This window comes from Meleagris gallopavo, chromosome 2, assembly GCF_905368555.1.
Source record: "Meleagris gallopavo chromosome 2, MGAL_WU_HG_1.1, whole genome shotgun sequence".
NCBI classification, from domain to species: domain Eukaryota; kingdom Metazoa; phylum Chordata; class Aves; order Galliformes; family Phasianidae; genus Meleagris; species Meleagris gallopavo.
In genome coordinates this window covers 7706108-7727574 of record NC_139405.1, presented here as the reverse complement: position 1 = coordinate 7727574, position 21467 = coordinate 7706108, and the positions used below count along the sequence as shown (strand labels likewise).

The window sequence follows — 21467 nt, the reverse complement described above, 5'->3', positions numbered from 1 at the left end:
TACCAGCTATAACTCCAAAGGATTCTACTCGTCGCATTTCAGAAGGCAGCAGCTTTCCAGGTGTGATCTCAGTGCAGAACTGTTACATACATAGACGTGGTAGAGGAAAGAAATCAGAGCAGATTAATAATTTACTCCCACCTCAGAGCTGTTTAGTTTCCACAGAAGTGACACTGTATCAGCAAAAGCATTCAAAATAAAAACATCGCAATCTTGCAGGTGTTGCCACATACAAAGGAGTTGCCTCTGCCAGCAGCAAAGTGCCTCGCTGCTTGATCTGTAAGGTCTTTCACACCCACACAGAGGCTGTGAGATGCCTCACCCCTGCCTTCCCCTCTGTGTAGCTGCGTGGGCCCCTCAGCAGCAATGGCAGGAGGCTCTACTGGTGCTTCTGCTCACAGCTCAGCATCTTGCCAGCAGTCAGGCAAACAGGACAGGCCAGACATGTGGGTGATTCCAGTGCTGGTATCCATCCATTCACTGTAGGACAGGCAAGGACAGGTGGGCACATTTGCAGCAAAATTAAGAGTGGCATATAAAAGGTAAAGAAGAAATGGTTATTCACTGCCTCCTGTGATACAATAAATTGGATTTTCAGCAAAGTCATCAGGCGACAAGGCTCAAAGCAAATAGAAGGAACTTCATGATGTGCAGCTGAGCCACAGGACTCATTGCCAAATGTTTTTTTGGGTACTGGAAGCCTATTTGAACTGAAATGCATTTGTGTAAAAGGAAGAAAAAGCCAGGTATGCCACCTTTTATTCTAAAAACTTCTGAGCCACAGTTTGTACAAGACTCGGGCAGCTCTGCATCTCTTTGCCCTGCTCATATTCCTCCCATACACACACATAATCTGCCCCTGGAAACCAAACTGCGGGCTGGCTGGAGCTTGCTCCACCAAGCGGTTACTTTGGATCCAGATGGTGCTCATTCAGAAGATTCAGAGGACAATTGACAGGTCCTGAGGCCTTCTGAGGCAAAGGATCACTGCCTATGGTTTCCAAGCACTGAAGCCCTTCTCTGACTGCTCACCTATGGATATTTCTTTCTGCCCTGTTATTCCTTCCCCTACATGCTGCTAACATTCCCCTGTTGTGGCCAAGATGCACTGTGCTCACAGGTGCGGCTTGGAGCCAGGGAGTGGGCAGGGAGCTCCTGGCTGCCAGAGCTGGCACTTTGCCTCCGGTTACTCATCTTCCCCACAGCTCAGCTTCAGGTGATGCAGCCTGAGCTGGTGCCTATGCTGATCCCACACAAGCCAGCATGAACAGGGCCAGCTGCAGGCTTTGTTCTGCAGTCACCTGCTTGCTGAGGCTACAGAAGGACTGCATCTGCCAAGGCTGAAAGGGAAAAGGAGAGGGGGCAGCTGCTCCTGAGAGACCAAGGAAGGGCCACAAAGATTCACACACAGGGACTTCTGGTACCAATGCTGCACTAATGCATGGCCCCAGCCACCCCTCACGTGGCAGCTTTGCAGGCACAGTGCCGAGGCAGCTCTGTCAGAGGTAGCTTAGGCTTGAGGAACAAAAGCATGGGTCTCTGCTCCCTGCAGCTGCCATCTCATTGCTTTCAGAAAGCAGAGACTTGCAACCAGCAGCACCCAGCTCAGCTGAAGCTCCAGGTTGTTTCACGTGCAACAGCACAGGCAGTGTTTCTCTGACTTAGGGTACATTTCCATGCGATACCACATCGGAAGTTTGACACGCTGCCACTATTCATGGCCAGTCAATAGGGTCCTGAGCTGTTGCTGCTCCATGGGAGCAGCACCTGGGAAGGGACAGGTGCAGTGCTGCCTGGCTTCAGCAGCAACAGCTTGCCAAAAGGCCCCAGCACAAGTTACAGGAGCCCAAGCAGCTCCTGTTTTGCCATATCTTTTTCATAGGATGCAGGACAGCGTGTGTAAGTGATCTACAGCCATAAGAATAGCCCTAGAATTTGCATTTCTAGGATGATCACAGCCCTTATGTTGAAGCCAAATACTACACTTAAAAGCAGAGCAACTTTGTCAGTGTTTTCAGAGAATGAAGCAAGTCTTGCATAAGCTGAGACAAGGAGCAAAAAATGTCCACTAATTCAACAGCCAGGCTTAATCCATTTTGAAATACAGCGTGCAGGCAGGTAATTGTAGCCATCCCAATAACTTTATATTGCAGAACTATTCCTAGAATCAGACCTGGAAGTTGCCTCTGTTCAGACAGGGGTAACACGTGCTATACAGGGTCATTATGCCATTTCACAGAGTGCAGAGCAGGAGGACACCAGGGCCATGTCATCACAGTCGTGTCATTAAACCCTTCTGGAGACGGGCCTCATTTTTGCAAGCGTAACAAAGCCTAGCACAGATAGGATTAGAAAACCTCATCCCCAGCCCACATCTCAGATGCACACCTCGCACCCGGTGTGCTGCTTGAAACCAATGGCTGAGTCAGCCCAGGGAACGGTGCTCTGTTGGTGCCAGCTACCCACTCCCTTCCCAGGGAAAGTTCCCAGCGACATCCTAGCCTCTAATTCTTCTGCACTGCTGTGAGTCAGTGCACAAAGAGCTGCCCTGCTTCTGCTCTGGAAAAAAAACAGAAAAGGGCTTCATTAGCCAGCTGCTGTATCAACCTGCTCCCTTTTACCAGTATTAAACCCTTGCAATTTCCTACAGCTGAAAAGTAAATTAGCTCATTAGATAACCTGCATTACACAGCACACAAAGAAGTGCACAGAGCACAGCAGTGATGCACAAACCAACTAAAGCTACATGCTGATTTCCAGTTGCATTTTTGCAGATGATCACAAAACACTAAGGCTAGAAAAAGGCCTATGTTTACTTTACATCCATGAGCATTCCTCCATCAGTTCCACACACCTGTGGTGATCTCCCAGGGAATAGTCGCATCTCATTTGCCAGTTGCATAAATGCCTCCTTCCTTTTGAATAAACCTTTGAAAGTTGGCCAGAGATTTCATTTGGGGCTGGTTTTGGCTAAGCAAGCTGTCATCTCACCGCCAGCAGGGCGCTTCCTCCTGCACTTCTTCCAGCTCCCACATCTGTACAGAAGCAAAGGCCTTGAAGTTCAGGGAGTTTTAGTCAGCTGTTTGTGTTAAAGGGATGATTTTACTTTTAATCTCCCATTTGTTTTACAGTTTATGGAGTACGAGACCTTCTGTTTAAATTGTTTATTGAAGAAAAGAAGCCTGGGGGAACTCAAATAAGGAACCACAGTCAAAGCCACTGCTTTCAGTTAGCTTGCATGGCTTATGGAAATTGTTCCTCAGCCTACTTAACCACTGCTATCCTACTTTTGACAGTGGGATTTCCACGTCTCAGACTTTTGAAGGGCCACTTGAAAAACAAGATTAAACAAGCCCACCTTGGGTCAAGAAAAACGTACTACAGGCAGTGTGCAGCAGAGCGCAGGGCACTGAAAGGTTATCTTAACATAATGCTACCCAGAGAAATAGCCAGTTCTTCAGCAACTACACATTAGTCTGTAATGTTTGTTTTAGAGGGGGAAGAGGCTAGAACTACAACAGAAGCATAAAGAATCATCTTAATAAGGTAGAGGTTCAGCAATGGTTGTGCACTGGGCATTAGCCCCTCTTCTGCTCTGCAGTCAGATGTTTGCATACCCAGTTGCAACAGCACTGTTGGTTCCATGCTGTACCACCAACATGGGGTGAGTATGCTGCGGGCAGTTACTTGCAGTCCAATTCTCAATCTGTTTTCACAATTTGCCTCTGTATTACTCATCCTGCTTTAATAGCTTTTGTTATTTCCTTTTCTGATTTTTCTGAATCCTGCATTCAACAAGATCATGACCAGAGATGATGTGTCAATCCAATTTGTGGACAAGGAAATCAAGAGCTCCTGAAGTTTTCCAAGATTCCAGCCACTTGGTTGGCATTTTTGCTTGCACTTCGTTAATTTCAAGTCACTCAGAGTAAGAGATCATTTACCTGCCTTTTGAACAACAATCTTGCTTTTGTTAATGTAGGGTTAAATATAAAAGCACGCTGAAAGGCGAGATCTGAAGGGAGCCTTTCCAAACCATGATGAACATTTAAACTCTTCAGTTGTTTTTGTTTTTTTTTTTTATCTTAACCTACACGTGCAGAACACAATGAAAGTCATCTCTAGACATCCTCCCCATTTCTTGGAAACAAAGCAACAGATAATCCCAAAATCTCTATTTTTGAAAAGAGTTTACTCACATAGTTTGAATAAATTAATTTGCAAATAAAAATTAAACTACAGTATAACATAGTTTGAATAAAATGATTAGAACAACTACAATACAGGGGGTTTCTTGCTGCATAAGTTTCATTACTTAATGCATATAATCTGGAAAATGCCAAAATCAGTTATATTTCTATGAAAAGGGAGTAACAGCAGTTACTTGTACATGACAACTAACTGAACTTATAATACAAGTTTCCTGACACATGCATTTCCTGAGTGAACCAAACAATATATATAATTTCTTTTTAAAAAATGAGGAAACAATTGACAGTCGAAAGCAAGTATTTCATGACATCTAAGCAACATACATCTCTTTTTAAACCAAAAAGTTTAGAACAGCTTTGGAAGGGAAAATTAAAGCAAGGTATAAAGTATGGAGATTTGCTACCGTCAATTATACAGTACATATGAAAAAAACAACAGGAGGTTGGCCTGAAAAAAAAAAGTCAGTTTGTGTATTTGCCATTAAACATGGTGGGTTAGCAGCAAAGCTGGATGTAGTGCACTGGCCTTTCCTGACGAATACAGAATGGAAATGAGGGTTAGGGTAAGGAGAGCACAGAGACCACAACCTAGGGCCCACCACAGTGCAAACAGATCTTATGCAGTCTTTCCACACCAAAGTCTACGAGGCCAGTCCCAGTGCAAGCTCTTCCCTAACAGATTGCCAACTGGGTCAAGTGTGCGAAGACGCCAGGATGCAGCACACATCCAGCAGGTACCAGGCTTCTCTTTTGTTCCACGTGTGGCCTAGATGAGTACCTGCACCCAGCTCCTCAGAGCAGCATATAGGCAAGCACACGATACTGGTGGCTCCCACATGCACAGCTGCAAGGAGCCAGACAAAAGGCAGAAGACAAAACCTTTCTCAAGTGGAGACTGTGGCCCACTCACAAACTGCTCCCCACATCACATGTGGCATGGGCACATGCACTTCTCACATCCCCAAACAGCAAGAAACAAAATGAGCCTGATCTTTCAGGTTTGTTAAAGTTTAACATTGAAAAAACCCCCCAGAAATGTCACTAATGCTAAATAAAGACATGTTAGCATGAAGGGAGGAAAAAATCCTTAATCTAGACTAAGTTGCATATTCAAAGAGTCTGGTAAATATTTTTCTCATAACCAGATCTTAAGTACAGTCCTACCAAAAAGACGTTTTCAGAAGTCCTTCTCAGCTACCTTTCACGTGGTTAAAGCACATCTTGACGCCATCATAAATTGCATTAGCTTTGTTCAAAAAGTATTTTAACTATTCTAAGAACTCAGTACTGCAGATTAAAAAAAGATTTTTCTACCATTTCCATCTCACCTCCTTCTCCATCCAGAACTATTCTACTATCCAATTGCTGGATGTAACTCACTATGACCATGCTACTCTACGCATTCTATGCATTTTCAGTAATAAAGATAAATAGAAAAGAGTTAATATACACGATATATTTTACAATGTTTGCATCCAAGCTGTAAACTACTGCTCTTTGAACTACTTAACCTCCATATACAAAAAGAATGGAAACAAATTTCAAATACTGTGGGGGCATTTGATTCAAAACCATTAAACGAAAGGCATTTCAATTCACTCCGCAATACTTCCTTCACCTCTTCAAGAAGCAGTTATTAACTAAACAAGCAGGACTTCTCTCTTACCCCTGTTTCTTCCATTTGCAGACCTTTCTCAATAGAGAGGGATTTAGCTGTCATAACAAAAAAAAAACCAAAATTCTTCATCTTAATGCAAACCAGCAAAGCCCAGAGATTACGAAAAACGGTTGATTTAAAAATCAGAATCGCTTAGCTTATCAGTTTACTGCAGTCCTCGGTTATACGTGTGTTAGTCAAGAGGTCCTTGGAAAATGAGTCTGATGTAACCTTGCTCACCAGCCAGCTGATGTGCGCAGAAGGGACAGGCTGCATGAAAAGTGTGAGTACCATGAGGAAGAGGGATTTGGGACCAATAAGCAGTTGTCTTTTCTGAGCACACGTGGCCGCACGGGCTGAACGCGTGAGTTGGAGGTCCCGCATCCACATAAAATCCCGCTTCACATCCGAGCCACAGAGGCACATAAGGGCCGACCGAGCGGCACATGGGACACTCTCGATCCTTGCCGTCTCTCTCCTCCTTGTTTCCCCAGTTGTGGTAGCCGTGGACGTGGCCGCAGTTCAGGTACACCCACGGCTGCTTTTCGTCTACAACATCTTTTCTCTTCATGCTGGGAAATGCCAAGGTGTTAAAGCCCACCGGACACTGGGGCCTCGCCGCGTTGATCTCCTGCCTCAACGCCTCCAGGTGCTTGACGGTGGGAGTGCGCGAAAGCCCTTCTGCTGTGCGCCACAGCAACGTTGCTCCACACAGGTCAATCAGAGAGCCATCCTGCAGCTGGTTTGTTTCATTTTCAACCTTGTGATGGACAGAGGAAGAGAAAGGTGCCACCTAGCATTATTTGAAGAGTAACAAGGCACTTTCATTATACAGGTTTAGCTGGAAGATCAGGATAAAGTTTCAAGCAACTAATAAGTGCCCTATGCAAGACTTCCACACAACCCAGTGCTACTTCCTTCTCTTTTAAGGAAAAGAGCTTCTTAAGAGATTAAGGTGTACGTTAAAAAATTACGTGGAGACCTCCATTGTATTTTAGACTGTTTCATTCACACACGGTGAAGTGGCCTGTGGCATCAAGGGTAATGGGAGGACAGTTGGACTAGGTGATCTTGTAGGTCCTTTCCAACAATGTGATTCTGTACCTTTGCACAAGGCTTTGCTCTCCCCAAGAAAAATAAGCTGCCAGCATTCCTAGTTAAATGGACCAATAAAGTATTCATGCACATTTATTTTTGCTATGAGACTCAAGTCATACCAAAATTAATCACCTCCTAAAAGTGTCACCACCAGTGCTTTGGAAACAAAGAGGAAGGTAAAAATGCAAACAAAGAAATGAATATCCAGGTACATAGACATGTGTTAATAAATATTCTTTTCTATTCTTTAAGAAGGGAAATATAGGAAAACTTCAAAGCATGAACACAAAAGGGAGAATCAGGGAAATGCTCTTTAAAACATGACCATGATGATCACATCTTACAGAAGGGCACACTAGATTGCCAACTCATTTGAGGAGAGTATTCTCAATCTGTAGTTTAGTACTATTTCTGAGACAGATTTAGTTTTCCAGGTCAAGCAAGAACCTTTCATGTGTGCACAGAGAAAGATATAAGTCAATGCAACTTATTGCACAAGGTGACAAATGCACTGAATTAGGCAGATTCTGGCTTCTATTTAGGCCCAAACTGTATCACTTGTGTCTGTGCCCATCTGAAATATGCTACATAAAACGCTGGTCTCCGTTCTTACCATTTTCCCCCTCTGCTGAGCTGATCTGGTTTCACGGAGGCTGAACACATTCCCACACACAGATATCTCTCTCCATACTCCTGGCTTGGAGTCTTCTGTAAATCCATTACGAGGGTGCATAACAAGAACTCCATTTGTGGTTAGTCCATCCATTTGCCCATCTGATGTCTTCCACTTTGCAGCCTTCTCCTAGGAGAAACAACATCAATGAGAACTTCTAATTTGGCTGAAGTAGAGACTCAGATTAGATCAAAAATAAGCACTGAAGCCTGCACTGATATGGGAGAACAAAAAGAATCCCCTTACCCCAAGAAAAATGTTCTTCGAGGAGTCAAATCCTGCAGCATATATTCTTGCTGTATAAGGAGGGTTACGTTCACATATGATTCTGCAGGCAAATCTTGATATAGTGCTTTGCACAGACTGCGTGTCTGAATTACTCTGACTTCCAGGAACTGTATCTGTCACAACGAAGTCTATAGGGCTCTCTGTTGATCTACCAATCTGCAAAAAGGGATAAAAAAGCTGTTTAGAAGTTTGCCTTTAGATCTAGTAATGTTCAAGCCCAAAACAATTTAGAAACGATTAAAAAAAAATTGTAGCATTCCAATTTGAAGCTCTTCCATCCATCAATTTGAGTTTAGTTTTCTGAAGCCTAATGTGAATTATTTACTCTATCTTCATGTGATCAAAGTTATTGCAAAGGTTGAGTACAGCCAACTGAAGGAAGGAGGAAAAAAAGATGTAATTAAGCTAATACTGAGAATTTCCCATTGAAAGTCTCCTTAGAGAAGTTAAAACTCAGATCACCTGGATCAGCTGCAGCAGCAGTAGCTGAACAGCTGGGACAAAGCAGTCAGATGGAAAAGTGGTATTCAGACACTTTGCGTGCCCAGAGTAGTTGTGCCCTCTTTTCTAGTTGCATGGAAGAAAAAGAGATTTGCAGCCTCACACACTTTTACCAATTTTGATACAGTTGCATGTGTTTGATTGCTTTCTCATCTTGTCTTCTTTACAAAAGAGAGGAGTTATATCCCAAACCCAAACATCCCAATAGCCAGGTTTTAAGCCCACTTGTTCATTATTACCTTTCACTCACTTTCAGAGCTCTCAAGCCTCTTAAAACATAGCTGGTTATATTAAGACTGATTAACTGCTAGGCAGGAGACAAAGAGCCTGAGGCGGTTTTTGGTGAAGGCTAGAGAGCTGAAACTGAAGAGAGACTGAAACTGCTTTGTCAGAATGTGTTTTTCTTTTTTTTTTTTTTTTTTTTTTTCCTCTTAGACAGGATAACCCAACAGTACACAAGGATCACCACTGGTAATTTAAGAGCAGAATACATGCCATAGCATGCCTGAACAGAGAATACTTAAACTGCAGCTTATGCTGCAGTTAGTTTGTTACAGCCCTTTTGCTGTTGGAGATATTTGCAGTTGCATACAGCTTCCTCACCACATACCAACACCTCCTACCTCCTTAGATTCTGCAATGTCGTCACAGTTAAATGCTGTGACAGCAGAACTCCTTGCCTTACATTAAGTACAAGGAAAATCAATGTGCTATCAGTCCAGGAATCAGAAGAAACAAAACAAAAAATCTGAAACAAAACCCTTTTGAGAAAAACAGGAAATAATAAGGTATGAGTGAACACAGCTGCAAATGTGTTTGTGGTTCAATTTCATACACACAGGAAACTCCTACGAAGTTATTCTAAACTGATAGTACATTAGAAGTGGGCCTCTCTCAATATTTCCCACCACTTTAAACTTATTTCTGGGGTTGTGTTAGAAGTTTTTCCCTGTATTTTTACACTGCATTTCTTCTACCCTCCTACTGGCTGATCCCAAGTCATGAATGCTGGAAGCAAAGTTCCGAGTGCTTCAGAGAACTGTGCACTTTACTCTTAACCTGTGTCTCATCCCCCCTTACAAAATTAAGTGACTGGCAGAGTGGCAGTCAACAGCAAAACCATAATTTTGTGCATTAGTTGCAGAAACATATTTTGCCTGTGACCAAGTGAACCTAAAAGAGATGCACAGATACACAGCCTTGTATATGTGATGGCCTTGGGAATGAACAGAATTAAACATCTCTGAAGAATAAAGCGCAGAAAGTAACAATGTGAAAAGAAAAGCATGTTGAGATAATGTCTCATTGAAAACCAGCACAGGTGAGAATACATTCTGATATCACTTAATTCACATACCTGGAACATATCTGTGTTGCTGTCATGGGTATATTCAACTACTACTGTCTGGGCCCGAGACAAAGTGTAAGATATGCTGTGTTGGTCCTTATTGCTTATTGCCTGTGGAAAGAAAAGAAATTACTGCACCAGTGAACAATAAATCTACTTAATACAGCGGCAATATAGCCAGGCTCTTTTCTGCTCAATGGACACATTAAGTCAGATGCTCATTAGTGACACACCTGTAGTTAGACTTGACAAAAACCAGTCCTCACCATTAAAAAAAGCTGTAGGATTGATTCAGCAACAGACCAAACTGGTCTCTTTACCGCACGCTGCCACAAAATAAATGTAATCAAGATGGATTATTAGTCATGCTTAATATTAAAGCACAGCTGGCTTTGACACAAAGAATAAAACTGAGTGCAAAGGCTGAAACTCAATTCAGCCTGAACTTCTTAACAGCAAAGTGATAAAAATTTACAGACTTCATTCTATTTAAAAAAAAAAAAAACAACATATCTAAGTTCATTTTAAAATCACTGATGATTAATAAGCCACACGGACAAAGAAGTTACAAGGAGTGCTAGTAACTCTTACCTAGTTTACACATGCTGAGGCAAAGTAGCCTAGGCTTCAGTTAGTTTAGATTTTCATTCTAGAGATTTATGCAATCTCTATGTTATGCATAAGCAAAACTAAAACTATTTGAACAAACAAACTTCTGTGAAGTGCTTCCAGGTAGCACTTATTATTTGAAGACCATAAACTATCAGCAAAGATAAGTATTAAACTAGGAATCAATATTTCTAAGCACTGAATTATTTTCAGAATCAAATATTTTACTATATTGAATTTGTCCAAGGGCCTGATCTTGCACATACTGGATCTCTCTAAATAACTAGATAAGAATGTTTATGCATTCTTGAATTCCACTGGTATTAGTGGAACTGATCTGCTTCTTACTACTGAACATAATTGCACATACACGGAAACACCACAATAAAGTAGTATTTCATGGTAATACCTTACCTATAATAGCCTGAGTTTTGACATGAAGTACAACTCAACTTCAGGATTTAGGCCATTTCTTCACTGCTTCTTAAAGGGAACTCTGAACTTGGTTACCAGCCATAAAAAAATGTGCCCTGCCAAACCACCTGTCCTCATCTTCAGGGAACTCCTACCCACTGGACTGAGTAGGAAGTACAAACAGAGCTTTGATCAAGGATCATTTCAAAAGCAGCTTTATACAAAGCAAGCTTAGCCCAAAAGCATGAATGAGTGCAAACACAGGAAGTTTGAAACAAATGTCTGTAGCAAATTTGGAGGGAAAACTAAATAAAAGGTTTTACATGACAAGACTGGGTCTTGAATGTTCGTGTTTCAAAAACAAGCATTTTTCATTCTGGATACGTCAAAGACTGTGAATGGTTTCTTGCTAAACCTGACAGGTACCAAAAATCCTTGAATAAATATGAATCATTCTTTTCACAGTCAGAACTTCATGCTTTTTTTATTTTCATCTCAGCATGGATTTCACTGAATTCTTTAGACAGCACCAGGAGAAACAAGACTTAATCACACAAATCCTAGAATCTTTCCAAGTGGAAAGGACCCTTAGAGGCCATCTAATCCAACACCCCTGCAATGAACAGGGACTCCTACAGCTCCATCAGATGCTCAGAGACCTGTCCAGCCTGACCTCAAATATCTCCAGGGACAGGACACCACCACCTCCCTGGGCAACCCCTGTCAGTGCCTCACCATACTTACTGTAAAAAGACTTCCTTATATCCAATCCATACATCCCCTCTTTTAGTTTGAAATCATTTTCCCTTGTCCTATTACAACAGACCCTGCTAAAGAGTCTGTTGCCTGTTGACCAATACAAAAGTGTTGTTGGATATCTCAGCCTTCTTCTTGTCCATTGTTAATAGCCTGCCTCATCAGACAGGGTATACCATCCTGAACTTTCCTTTTCCAGTCTGCATACCTATAGAAGCCTTTCTTATTCAAATCCAGTTCCAGTTGCACTTTGGCCTTCCTGACACCAACCCTACACACCTAGCAGTATCCCTATACTCCTCCTAGTTACCTGTCCTGCCTCCACTGCTTGTGCATTTTCTTCTTGCTCTCCAGTTTGATCACGTCACAGTTCAGTCATGCTGGCCTATTGCCTTCCTTTTCTGCCTTCCTACACCCAGTGATAGAGAGCTCTTATGCATACAGGAAAGCTTCCTTTAAGACCAGACTGGTCTGTTCCACTCTCTTACCCTTGAGAACAGATTCCCAGAGAGTTTTGTTAAGTAGCTACTTGAAGAAATAGAATTTGGCTTTCCTAAAATTAAGCTTCCAGATTTTACTCTTTGCCTGTTTGATATCCCTCGAGAGTAAACTTCACCACTGCATGGTCACTACAGTCCAGGCAGCCCCCTGTCCTGATGTCACCCATCAGCTCACTTGCATTGGTAAGCAACTGGTCCGCACTGCATCCCCCGGTGGGGCTATGACTTGGCTAATCAAGCTTACCTTTGCTGCTTGAGGGGTACAGGCAATATGCACAGTGCTAGGTTTCACCCCGTTTGCTTTGGGCCTTTTAAATAAAGCAAATCTACTTTTTCTTCTTCCTCTATCTCCATTTGGGAGTGACCCATTGTACCTATAAAAGAAAGGATAGAAAAATAATGAAGTCCATATTTATGTACAACCACAAGAGGTGCAGACCTACAAAAAATTTCATTCTAAACACAAAGTCTTCTTAACTAGTACAGTATTAAAAAGTTACAGATCTCAAATTAGTTATACGTATTTAAATTAGAGAATAGGTAACTAAAGTACTGAAACATGCCTACAGAACCACAGCACATGCACTCAAAGACTGCAGAGCAAGGAATGCTCTCTAGATTCATCTCAGAACTACTATCAACAAGTAGAAAGGATTCATTTCAATGCTTGCTAGATAAAATATGAAAGGAGTCCAAGACACAGTATGAAAGTGAAAGGTAGCATGATCACATCACCTCTCACAGCAACCTGCAGAAAACTGCTTTGAGCAGGCCCTGAAATTCTACCTTCATTCTCACTTCCAGCAAATATAAACACTTACCCCAAAACGATCAATTCACCATACTTCACCGGTGCTTTTGATGGATGATTTTCTTGATCAGGAGAAAACATGAGCTTAGCTAGTGACTTCTTCTCAAACTTCAGGTCACTGATCAAGAGTTGTGGCACACTTTTTTCATTATTTCCTGTAAAAATAAAGAAAATGAAATGTAAGAGAGTCAAATCTATCAATTACACCAACCTGCACACTTATTTCTGGTCTTCCTGATACAGAAGGTACATTATTTTGCACCTGCTGCTTTCCCATGTTTTGGCTTTGCTTGAAATAACTTTAAAAAGATCACATGAAGACACATCAATTCAGGCTGTGCTGCCTGCAACAATTACACGAGCAGACAAGTGTTTTTAGAAAATTCCCATTCAGCCTTGATAAAACATTGTTTCCCTTTATGCTTTATTTTAGTATAATTTTAGTATAAATTGTATATAGCTTCACTTAGCATGTTTCGTTCAGCTATCAAGAAGCAGAATCTAATAAGGATTAAATTGAAAGGAAAAACAAGACTGGTGCATTAACCAAAGAGCTTCAAGTTGTCATGGAAAGCGTCTGATTCAGAGCTTTTTCCCAGACTGAAAAGTTCTGGGTTGGCAGATTGGAGAAAGTGGTCAGACAACTACATATTGAGTCTACCATATGAATTTGGGGCATGCAACGTGATCTCTGCCTGACCAGAGAGAGAAGTGATGCAAACAGCTCTTTGAAACAGATCTCCAGTAAAAATTATGATCAATTCTTTACGAGAGTGGTTTCCTGGAGTGTAATTTTTGGTCCTATTTTGTTTTCAGGATCACTTCATAGTACCATTCTTTACACCTTCTCATTAGGAACATTTCCAGACACTGACCCACCCCTACAAAGAGGAGGATGCTCCAGAGGAAGCGTACCCATCACAGCACTTGTTTCGTATCAAGTAAAGCCAACACTAGCCTGTTTGAAGCTTTCACTTAAAAGAAACAAGACTATTCCCTTGGTTCTTCCAGACCAAGCTTTCCTACGGACTCATAAAACCATTAAGCTTTTTAGTTCTGCATTTTTGGTACGGATTGTTAATATTCTGCCTTCCATTCAAACAAACATTTTTGGCCCACACAACATTTCTCACATCCTGTGATCTACTTTAATCATGACAATAATGTTGTATTTCTGCTTTCTTCTGCCTGGAAGTAGATATTACACAGAAAAGAAACCACTGTATCATTCTACCCTCTACCGTATGCCCTAGCAGAGAAGAAAATGTGACCATGGTTGCCATCCTGCTCACATTTGTTCAGCATCTGGAACAAAGACACCTTCAGTGACCTGATCTCTACCCCTAGTTCTCTTTGCTCCACCATGGGGAAACTTGGCCTTCAGTGGCCCTTCTCGAGCTAGCATTTCTCATTCAGCATAGGCAGACAAACCCCCACTTGCAACCTGCCACAACGTTATCTCAGAAATCAGTATATTCCTTAATGCCCTCAATATGTTCCTTTCTGCCCTCTTGAATGCTATCCCATGTACCCAGGAGGGCTTCACACAAACACACACATCTTACTATTCTCACAGCTTCTGCTGCGATGACTGCAGAACACAGCCAGAAGACTAAACCAAAACCTTTCATCTACCTTCATTCTTTTTTCCTCCATTTTTTTTCTCCTTGCTCTTGGCCTGAGTACTCTGGACTGTACAGTACTTGAAATTATAAGCTAAATAAAGCCTTCATTAAGCACACATGTAAGTTACCATAACATGTCCTGACCCACTGCTAGATGTACAAGTGCACTCTACAGCACTACCATGCAACATCTGTCTCCTGTCTGCTCTCCTGTATTTTCATTTTGTAATAAGCAGCATGTATTTTCATCAAATATTCCTACTTAAGTCAGTAGAAATCTATATCCTTATATTCATATACAGATAATTTTCTATGAAGTATTTGTACCACCAAATTCAGTATTTCAGCATTTGTTTTGCTGTAAAGTTTTCTTGCATTAGAGTTACTCATGTTGTCTTCAAAATCCAGTTTCTAATGATTTTATCTCCTCCCTACACAATTAACCTGTTTTCCTCTTGAATCTCCACAGCAGTCTTTTGTCCTCACTTCAGTCTTCTCCACATAGAAGTAATTTCAACTTGGTCGTCACATATTCACATGCAGCACTTCACATCTCTTTGTGAAAGTACACACTGTCTGTCCTTTGAATTAACATTTAACAACTGAGAAGAAGCACTATGAAATCTGTTATGCCATCTATTAGCAAACAGCACAGGAGTAGTAAATACTATCAAAAAAGATAGAAAAAGACTTGATACCCATCCTACTCTACATTCCTCAAAAAAAAAAAAAAAGCTCATCAATTCACACAGAGAGAGGGAGGAGGCAAGCATTAAAAATAATTTTAATCTCTAACATCAGTGCAAAAAACTTCCCCAGCTGAGTGAACAACTTCATGGAAAGCTAAAGAAACAAAAGGCATCTCCAAGTCAGGCAGCTTCTGAGTCTTGGTAAAAGTAATTGCACATGAACAATGAAGGGAGACTCTACTTGAAAGCACCACCCAAATGGGTGGCCAGTGACCTCTTCTTAAGAGCTGACAGAGCAGAAATTAAAAAGGGAGAGAAGCTCACGTGCCTGCCTTTAGCTGTGCAACAAGTCTTAATACAAGAAAGCGTCAAGCATCTGACACTCAGCTCCCACTAATGCTCTTTCCTTTGTTGTTGTTTCACATTTAAATAAACCCAGCCAGGTTTATTCTAGGAGCAGCACATACAGAGGAAACCCACTTCTTATTTGACACGATGAAGGTCCCAGAAATGTAAATTTAGAGCTCCAAGTAATACAACAGCTTGCTTCTACATTTTTCAAAAACATGGATTGAATGGTGGAACTTGATTTTTGTCTCAAGTACATCAGAACCTCCACAGGCTGCACAAATCACTCTTCTAACTACTAACACAGTAACTTCAGTTCAGGCACATACTAAATTCAGAGACCTTAAGCAATTCAATGCAATGTACAATTCAATTCAATGCTACTTCTCACACTATGATCTGCCCAATGCGCTGTACTCAAAACAAAGACATTTTACCCTCTGGAAATAATAAATGCTGATCACGTTCTTCCAATGAGGTTCACAAGACTACTCCAGTTGCAACTCATAGCAGATGAGTCGATTAGGCCACAGGATAACAACCCCACTTCTGAAACAGAGAAGGCCTGTGGATCTTTTAAAGCTGGATACAGCATACAGGAACTTATAGAACAGAATGCTCTTGAGCTGTTCCAGAAAAAAATCACTAAGTTTTACAGTAATGGGTCTTTTGTTCTTACAGAATGATCTGCCTGGCTTTTATTTCTAGAATACTACATCAGACTTCATGGAAGTGCTATGAAAAGCTAATTAAATACATCAAGAAGTCAACCTGGTGCTGTAGTACCCAAATACAACTGAGCAACTGGCTGCTTGAACTGAAGACAAGCAAGTCAGCTTTTTGCCATGACCTTTAATTTGGAAGTGGGGTATCTGTCCATCAGTGGATTTGTCATCATTGGGGTAGTCCCAAACAAGAGACTATTCTAAAATTCCTTCAACATCCTTGAACACAGCTCTCCTTTATATAATTAAAGAGATTTTGCGAGTAAAGCAACTTCCACATAGAAAAAAAATATGATGGGTACCAGTTGGCATCTTTCAGTCTTAAAGCAGGAAAATAGAAGAGGAAGAACTCATAAACAACGCTTTGTTGTTCTTAAAACTGGTTTCTCTGTAGCCAGGAGAAAGACTGTGGAAGGTAACTTGCACCTTTTTGTTCTTAAATACTCACTTGAGTCACACAGGGTAAAGGTTGCTACTGCAGAAAGCAAGCCACATATTTCTGACAACATTTGTATGGAAGGAAAAGCCTTATCATTGTCCTCTGTCCTGTGACATTCAAAAACCAATCTCTGAATCTGGAGACAGACCTAGCAAGCCATGTGCTGCTGCAGCATGTAATAATGAACAGACTCAGACTCACTAAGCACTGCAAATCTAACATGCCTTCAGCCACTTAGAGACATACATATATCAGTTCAAGTCCAACTGAACATCAGGATCTGTGCCAGGAATGTCAGGGTTGTGGTCAACAGCTCTTTGTCCAGGTGGAGGCTGGGCACAAGTCCCTCAACAGTCCACCTTGGGACTGGCACTCTTTAACTTCCTTATCAGTGACAGACAATGGCATTGAGTGCACCCTCAGCAAATTTGCTGAGCAGTGCAGTTGACACAACAGAAGGAAGGGATGCCACTGACTTGAAAAGTGGGCCCATATGAACCTAAATGATGTTCAACAAGGCCAAGTGCAAGGTGTTGTACTTGGGTTGGGGCAAAGCATACAGCCTGGGAAAAGAACTCACTGAGAAGAGTCCTACAGAGAAGGCTTGACCTGCCTCAGCAGGTGGGTTGGAGCTTGATGATCTTTAGATCCCTTCCAATCTAAGCCACTCTGTGATCTGACATTTGTCTTCACTTACTACCTCAAGGTTTAAGCCTCTGAGCACATGAAAACAGAGCAGAAGCAAGTTACAAGAGTCTACTTTCTCTGAACAAACCATTTCCAGTGGGGAACCCAGAGATGTAATGAATTTTGGTTGAACTACCAGCTTTAACTTACCAGCTATGTTCAATCGTTCCACTGTCTTTTCTGATCATGAGACTACATTCATAATTAGTCTGTAGTGGCTTCTATAGAGAGCCTTCCAATCCTGTTTGCACTGGGAGCACCTTGTGAATAAGCTTGCTATTTAGTAGACCAAGAACGGTTTTTAAAACTGCAGCAAGAATACTAGTATCTCAATGGTTAAAATGGGGTGGGGGGAGGGGAGAACATAAATTCAATGAGCCCAAGCAGAGATTCATTAAACACTCTGCTGTGAGCTAAAAATACTAGAATAAAAGTCTCTTTGTAATAAATTACCATCATTTTCTAAACACAGAGCCAGCATTATAGGCTGTTAGCAACTGTAGCTAGTGCCAGACTAGCCCTTTTCTAAAATACTGCATTAAAAAAAAAAAAAAAAACACTCTCGCTATATAAAAAGAAGTCCTCTGTCAATGAGGAAATTAAAAATATGCTGATTCAGATGCAAAAGATGAATATTTTTCCATTTTTATATTATCATTACGTTCTGTATCTACATATTCTAGGGTATGGGTTTTTTTTTTCCTTACAGAAATAAAGCACAAGACAGCTTAGCTACTCATTTTTTATACAGTTTGCTATTTGTAGTTCTCCATTTACAACCCTTGCAACTGTCATATGCAGCTCTTCACTCAGCAGTTCTGCTTTAAGTCAGGGAGGATACGGACAAAACCCAACTCTTCTCACAGGTATGCAGTGATGGAAATAGGAGGCAACAAATAGGCTGCAAACACAGGAAATTATGATGAGCAATTAGAGGTAAAAAAAAAAAGTCCTGAGCAGCTGCAAGACCTCCATTGCTGGAAATATTGAAACCTCAGCAGCACACGGCCCTGAATAACCTGATCTAGGGTTGCCCCAAGTAGACAGTAGAGAGACTGGAGCACACAACCTCCCAGCCTAATTCCAATCCTAGAACTCCATTTTAGGAAACCCAGCACCTTCTCAAGAGCCAACTAAAGCACAAGTGCTCCTTAACCCTTCAAAGATAAACCCTGACTTGTATATTTAAAGGACTGGAACATCAAAGTTAAGGTAACCATGACACTAGAAGTCTGTGTATAATACTTGTCCCTCAAGATGAAGATACTTGCAAGTGGAAAAGAACGGAGAGGCAATAAGCAAATGGAGAGAGATAAAAGAACCAATCTCCAGCAGACCATCTCCTTCTTGATTAGAAGTTCCGTGGAGTCGAGGCTGCTGGATTTGGAAACACAGTTGTTAGCACAGTAGTTTACAGCACTACACACAAAATAACTGGAGTAGCAGCACATTTTGGATCATCACATAGAATCACTCTGCATGAGTGGCTCATTTCTCAGTCTTGAAACATCAGTACCTTCACAAATTGTCATGGTTCAAAGTGACTGCCTGTTTTCTGAAACAGAGATGTTCTTGTCTTTGGAATTAGTGTCACTTAACTGATACTGATAATGCCCCTACTCTTCTATGTGAGCAGCAAGGAATCGGTTCCTTGCACTACTATGGCTCTGAGGGCAGGCAAAGATTGGGAAATCACTTTCTTGTATGAGATGGTTAAATCATCACTGTGAAGTTACCCTCCTTCAACTGACTTCTTTTTAAAAGCTTCTATTTATTTATTTTTTTACTGGAACATCTGCCTGGGTAAAAGAGCAGATAAGTCACAGGAGAGTTTCGTGTTTATAAGCTATAGTTTCCACTCTTCGCCCAGTTCCCAGTTAAAAACAAGCTCATGTTTCCTTCACACACATACCTGGAACTTTAGGTTCAGCAAGTTTGATTATATTTCACTTTCTAGATCAGTCAGATTCTTTCTACAGCACTGCAGATGCATGGGAAAGGTACTGCAAAACAGCTGTTAAGTATTCAAGTTGCACTGTCACTTCAGATCAGTAGTGCTATTTTTCCTTTCTACAGTAGGGTCATTAATTTTCTCTTCCTTTCTAGGAAAAGAAATGCCTAAGCACCTAAAAAAAAAGTGTAGAAAAAGCCTCAAGAGCATGGAAATTTAGCCCAGACCTGCTTTTGAATGACTTCTTCTTTCCTTACACTATATTGTCTCTGAATAAGCTTAGTCATCCACTATATACACAAGAGCATTTTATGATACAAAAGCACTGAAAAGACAACAAGGCCGAATCCTGAAATGAGGCAGCAGCCTCTCCCACTTCGGATACCAAGCACAAAACAGTGCAAACAACCGTCTGCTTCTCTGTCCTGAAAACATCAGTGAAGTCTCAATGCAGGGATTTTTCATTCTCCTAAACAGAATGAAAGCATCTTTTTATCACCAGCATCTGCTGTTGATAGACTGGTAATCCTGGAAACATGTCATACAAGAGTCTTAGCACGTGGAAAAAAACCGTATTGCCTATAGACAACTCCAAAAGGGCATTAATTTGATACACAAGAGCGTATCTACTGCTTTGCACCAAAACTACAGCCAACCCTTTCCAGTGAAAGAAACAGCAATTTAGTTGGGTTGCCACACAGTGTGCTGCCTCAAGTGCTGTTTTCATCACAGAGGCAAACCAAAGCAGCTCTTAGCAATTTTATGAAGCTCAGAAACAATACTGAGAGTACAAGCACTTGTTCAGGCAAACATTTTAGAACAAGGCTTCTATTATAGGTGTCTATATGAAAACTTGTACTTTATGATGGTGCTCAAAAATCACATTCTTCTTCAGAAGATGGAAAATCTGTCTAAGTACAGTGGCCTGATTTCAATCAGACCTCCGCTACCTTCAGCTCCGTTATTCTGAATTGCCATTGATGGGATCAGAGCAGGGTCAGGCATATTAAAACTGAAGGAGTTATATAACAGCTAATGATCCACCTCAACAGTTTGACAAAAATCAATTCTGAAAATATTCTCAAAAAAAAGAAATCCAGCATTTTTTCAGTTACGAAAAGTAACAGCTGATCCTCCCCTGAGGAAACCATGATATCCTCCTACAGATTATAACTGATGTAATTCAGATTGTGTGTGGGAAGCTGAAAACATTTGTCTTTTAGCACAGGGTGGCTATTTTAAAGCTGTCACTGCAATATTATCCATAACCTTAATTAGCAAGAAAAGGCTCTTTACCAGTTAAACTGGTGCCTTTCCATGCACCCTTACCACCCATGTGCACCAAGTCAGCTGTCAGAAACCAGCGACAAAGCATAAAAGCTCAAACAATGTTCACTTACTGGTTACTTTAAAAAAAAAAAAAACTTTCCTTTCTTAATACTCTCAGCACTAGAGTAACTAACTGCAGGATGCACTGGCTGTGTTGGCTGAGCCACCAGACAAAAGTTATTTGTACAGGCTACTTACAAAGACCAGCCTGCAGATTGGTTGTGCTCGCACTGTGACAGTTACTACACACTCTGTATAAAATTAAAAAGGGAGTTTTTATCTTTATTTGAAAATCTGGGTATGAAATCATTTATACAAGCCATAAAACAGTACAATAGGCATGCTGATAAAACAGTGTTATGTGCTCATTAACCACGGCACTATCTATTTATATCTTCAGAGTGCTTGGTGAAAGTAGAAGCAGGAAATGAAAAACTTTGTACAGTGCCAGTATGAAGTGGCAGAAGTAAGGTCTAATGGTTTGACACAGAACTCTGCACTCAGGATCCCTTAGAATCCCCACTCTTTACTGCCTTCAGACAAATTACACACTATTACCTCAAAAATAAGTAGTCTCAACGCTCACAGCAATTCAGTGAGCACAGCACAACTTCCCTATACAGATTAAGAGTTTATACCAAAATATAGGTGTTCCATTTTTAAAAGGACCATTACACAAACAGATGGAGCTTGTTATACCTTGATGGTTGAGCACAGGAGGATCTACTGTACAACGCACCTGAAGTAGCTGAGAACCCTGCACTTGCACAAAACCACAATGACATCTTGCTCCACAGACCTGAACATT

At 41.2% G+C, this 21467-nt stretch overlaps 1 protein-coding gene across 5 annotated transcripts in view; it reads right to left on the bottom strand.

The window, feature by feature from the left end:
* Positions 1–4173: 4173 nt before the first annotated feature.
* Positions 4174–21467, bottom strand: part of PELI1 (pellino E3 ubiquitin protein ligase 1) — a 48298-nt gene continuing 31004 nt past the window's right edge. For 4 of the 5 annotated variants that reach the window (XM_085218788.1, XM_085218785.1, XM_085218787.1 and 1 more), the window contains 6 exons: positions 12877–13021; positions 12300–12429; positions 9786–9887; positions 7886–8083; positions 7580–7768; positions 4174–6661 (listed from right to left, as the gene is read on the bottom strand). In XM_085218788.1, coding sequence (XP_085074914.1) covers positions 6062–6661; positions 7580–7768; positions 7886–8083; positions 9786–9887; positions 12300–12429; positions 12877–12947 — 1290 coding nt within the window. In that variant the 5' untranslated portion in view covers positions 12948–13021 and the 3' untranslated portion in view covers positions 4174–6061. The remainder of the gene's footprint in view (positions 6662–7579; positions 7769–7885; positions 8084–9785; positions 9888–12299; positions 12430–12876; positions 13022–21467) is intronic. The other variant, XM_085218786.1, reaches the window with a different exon arrangement.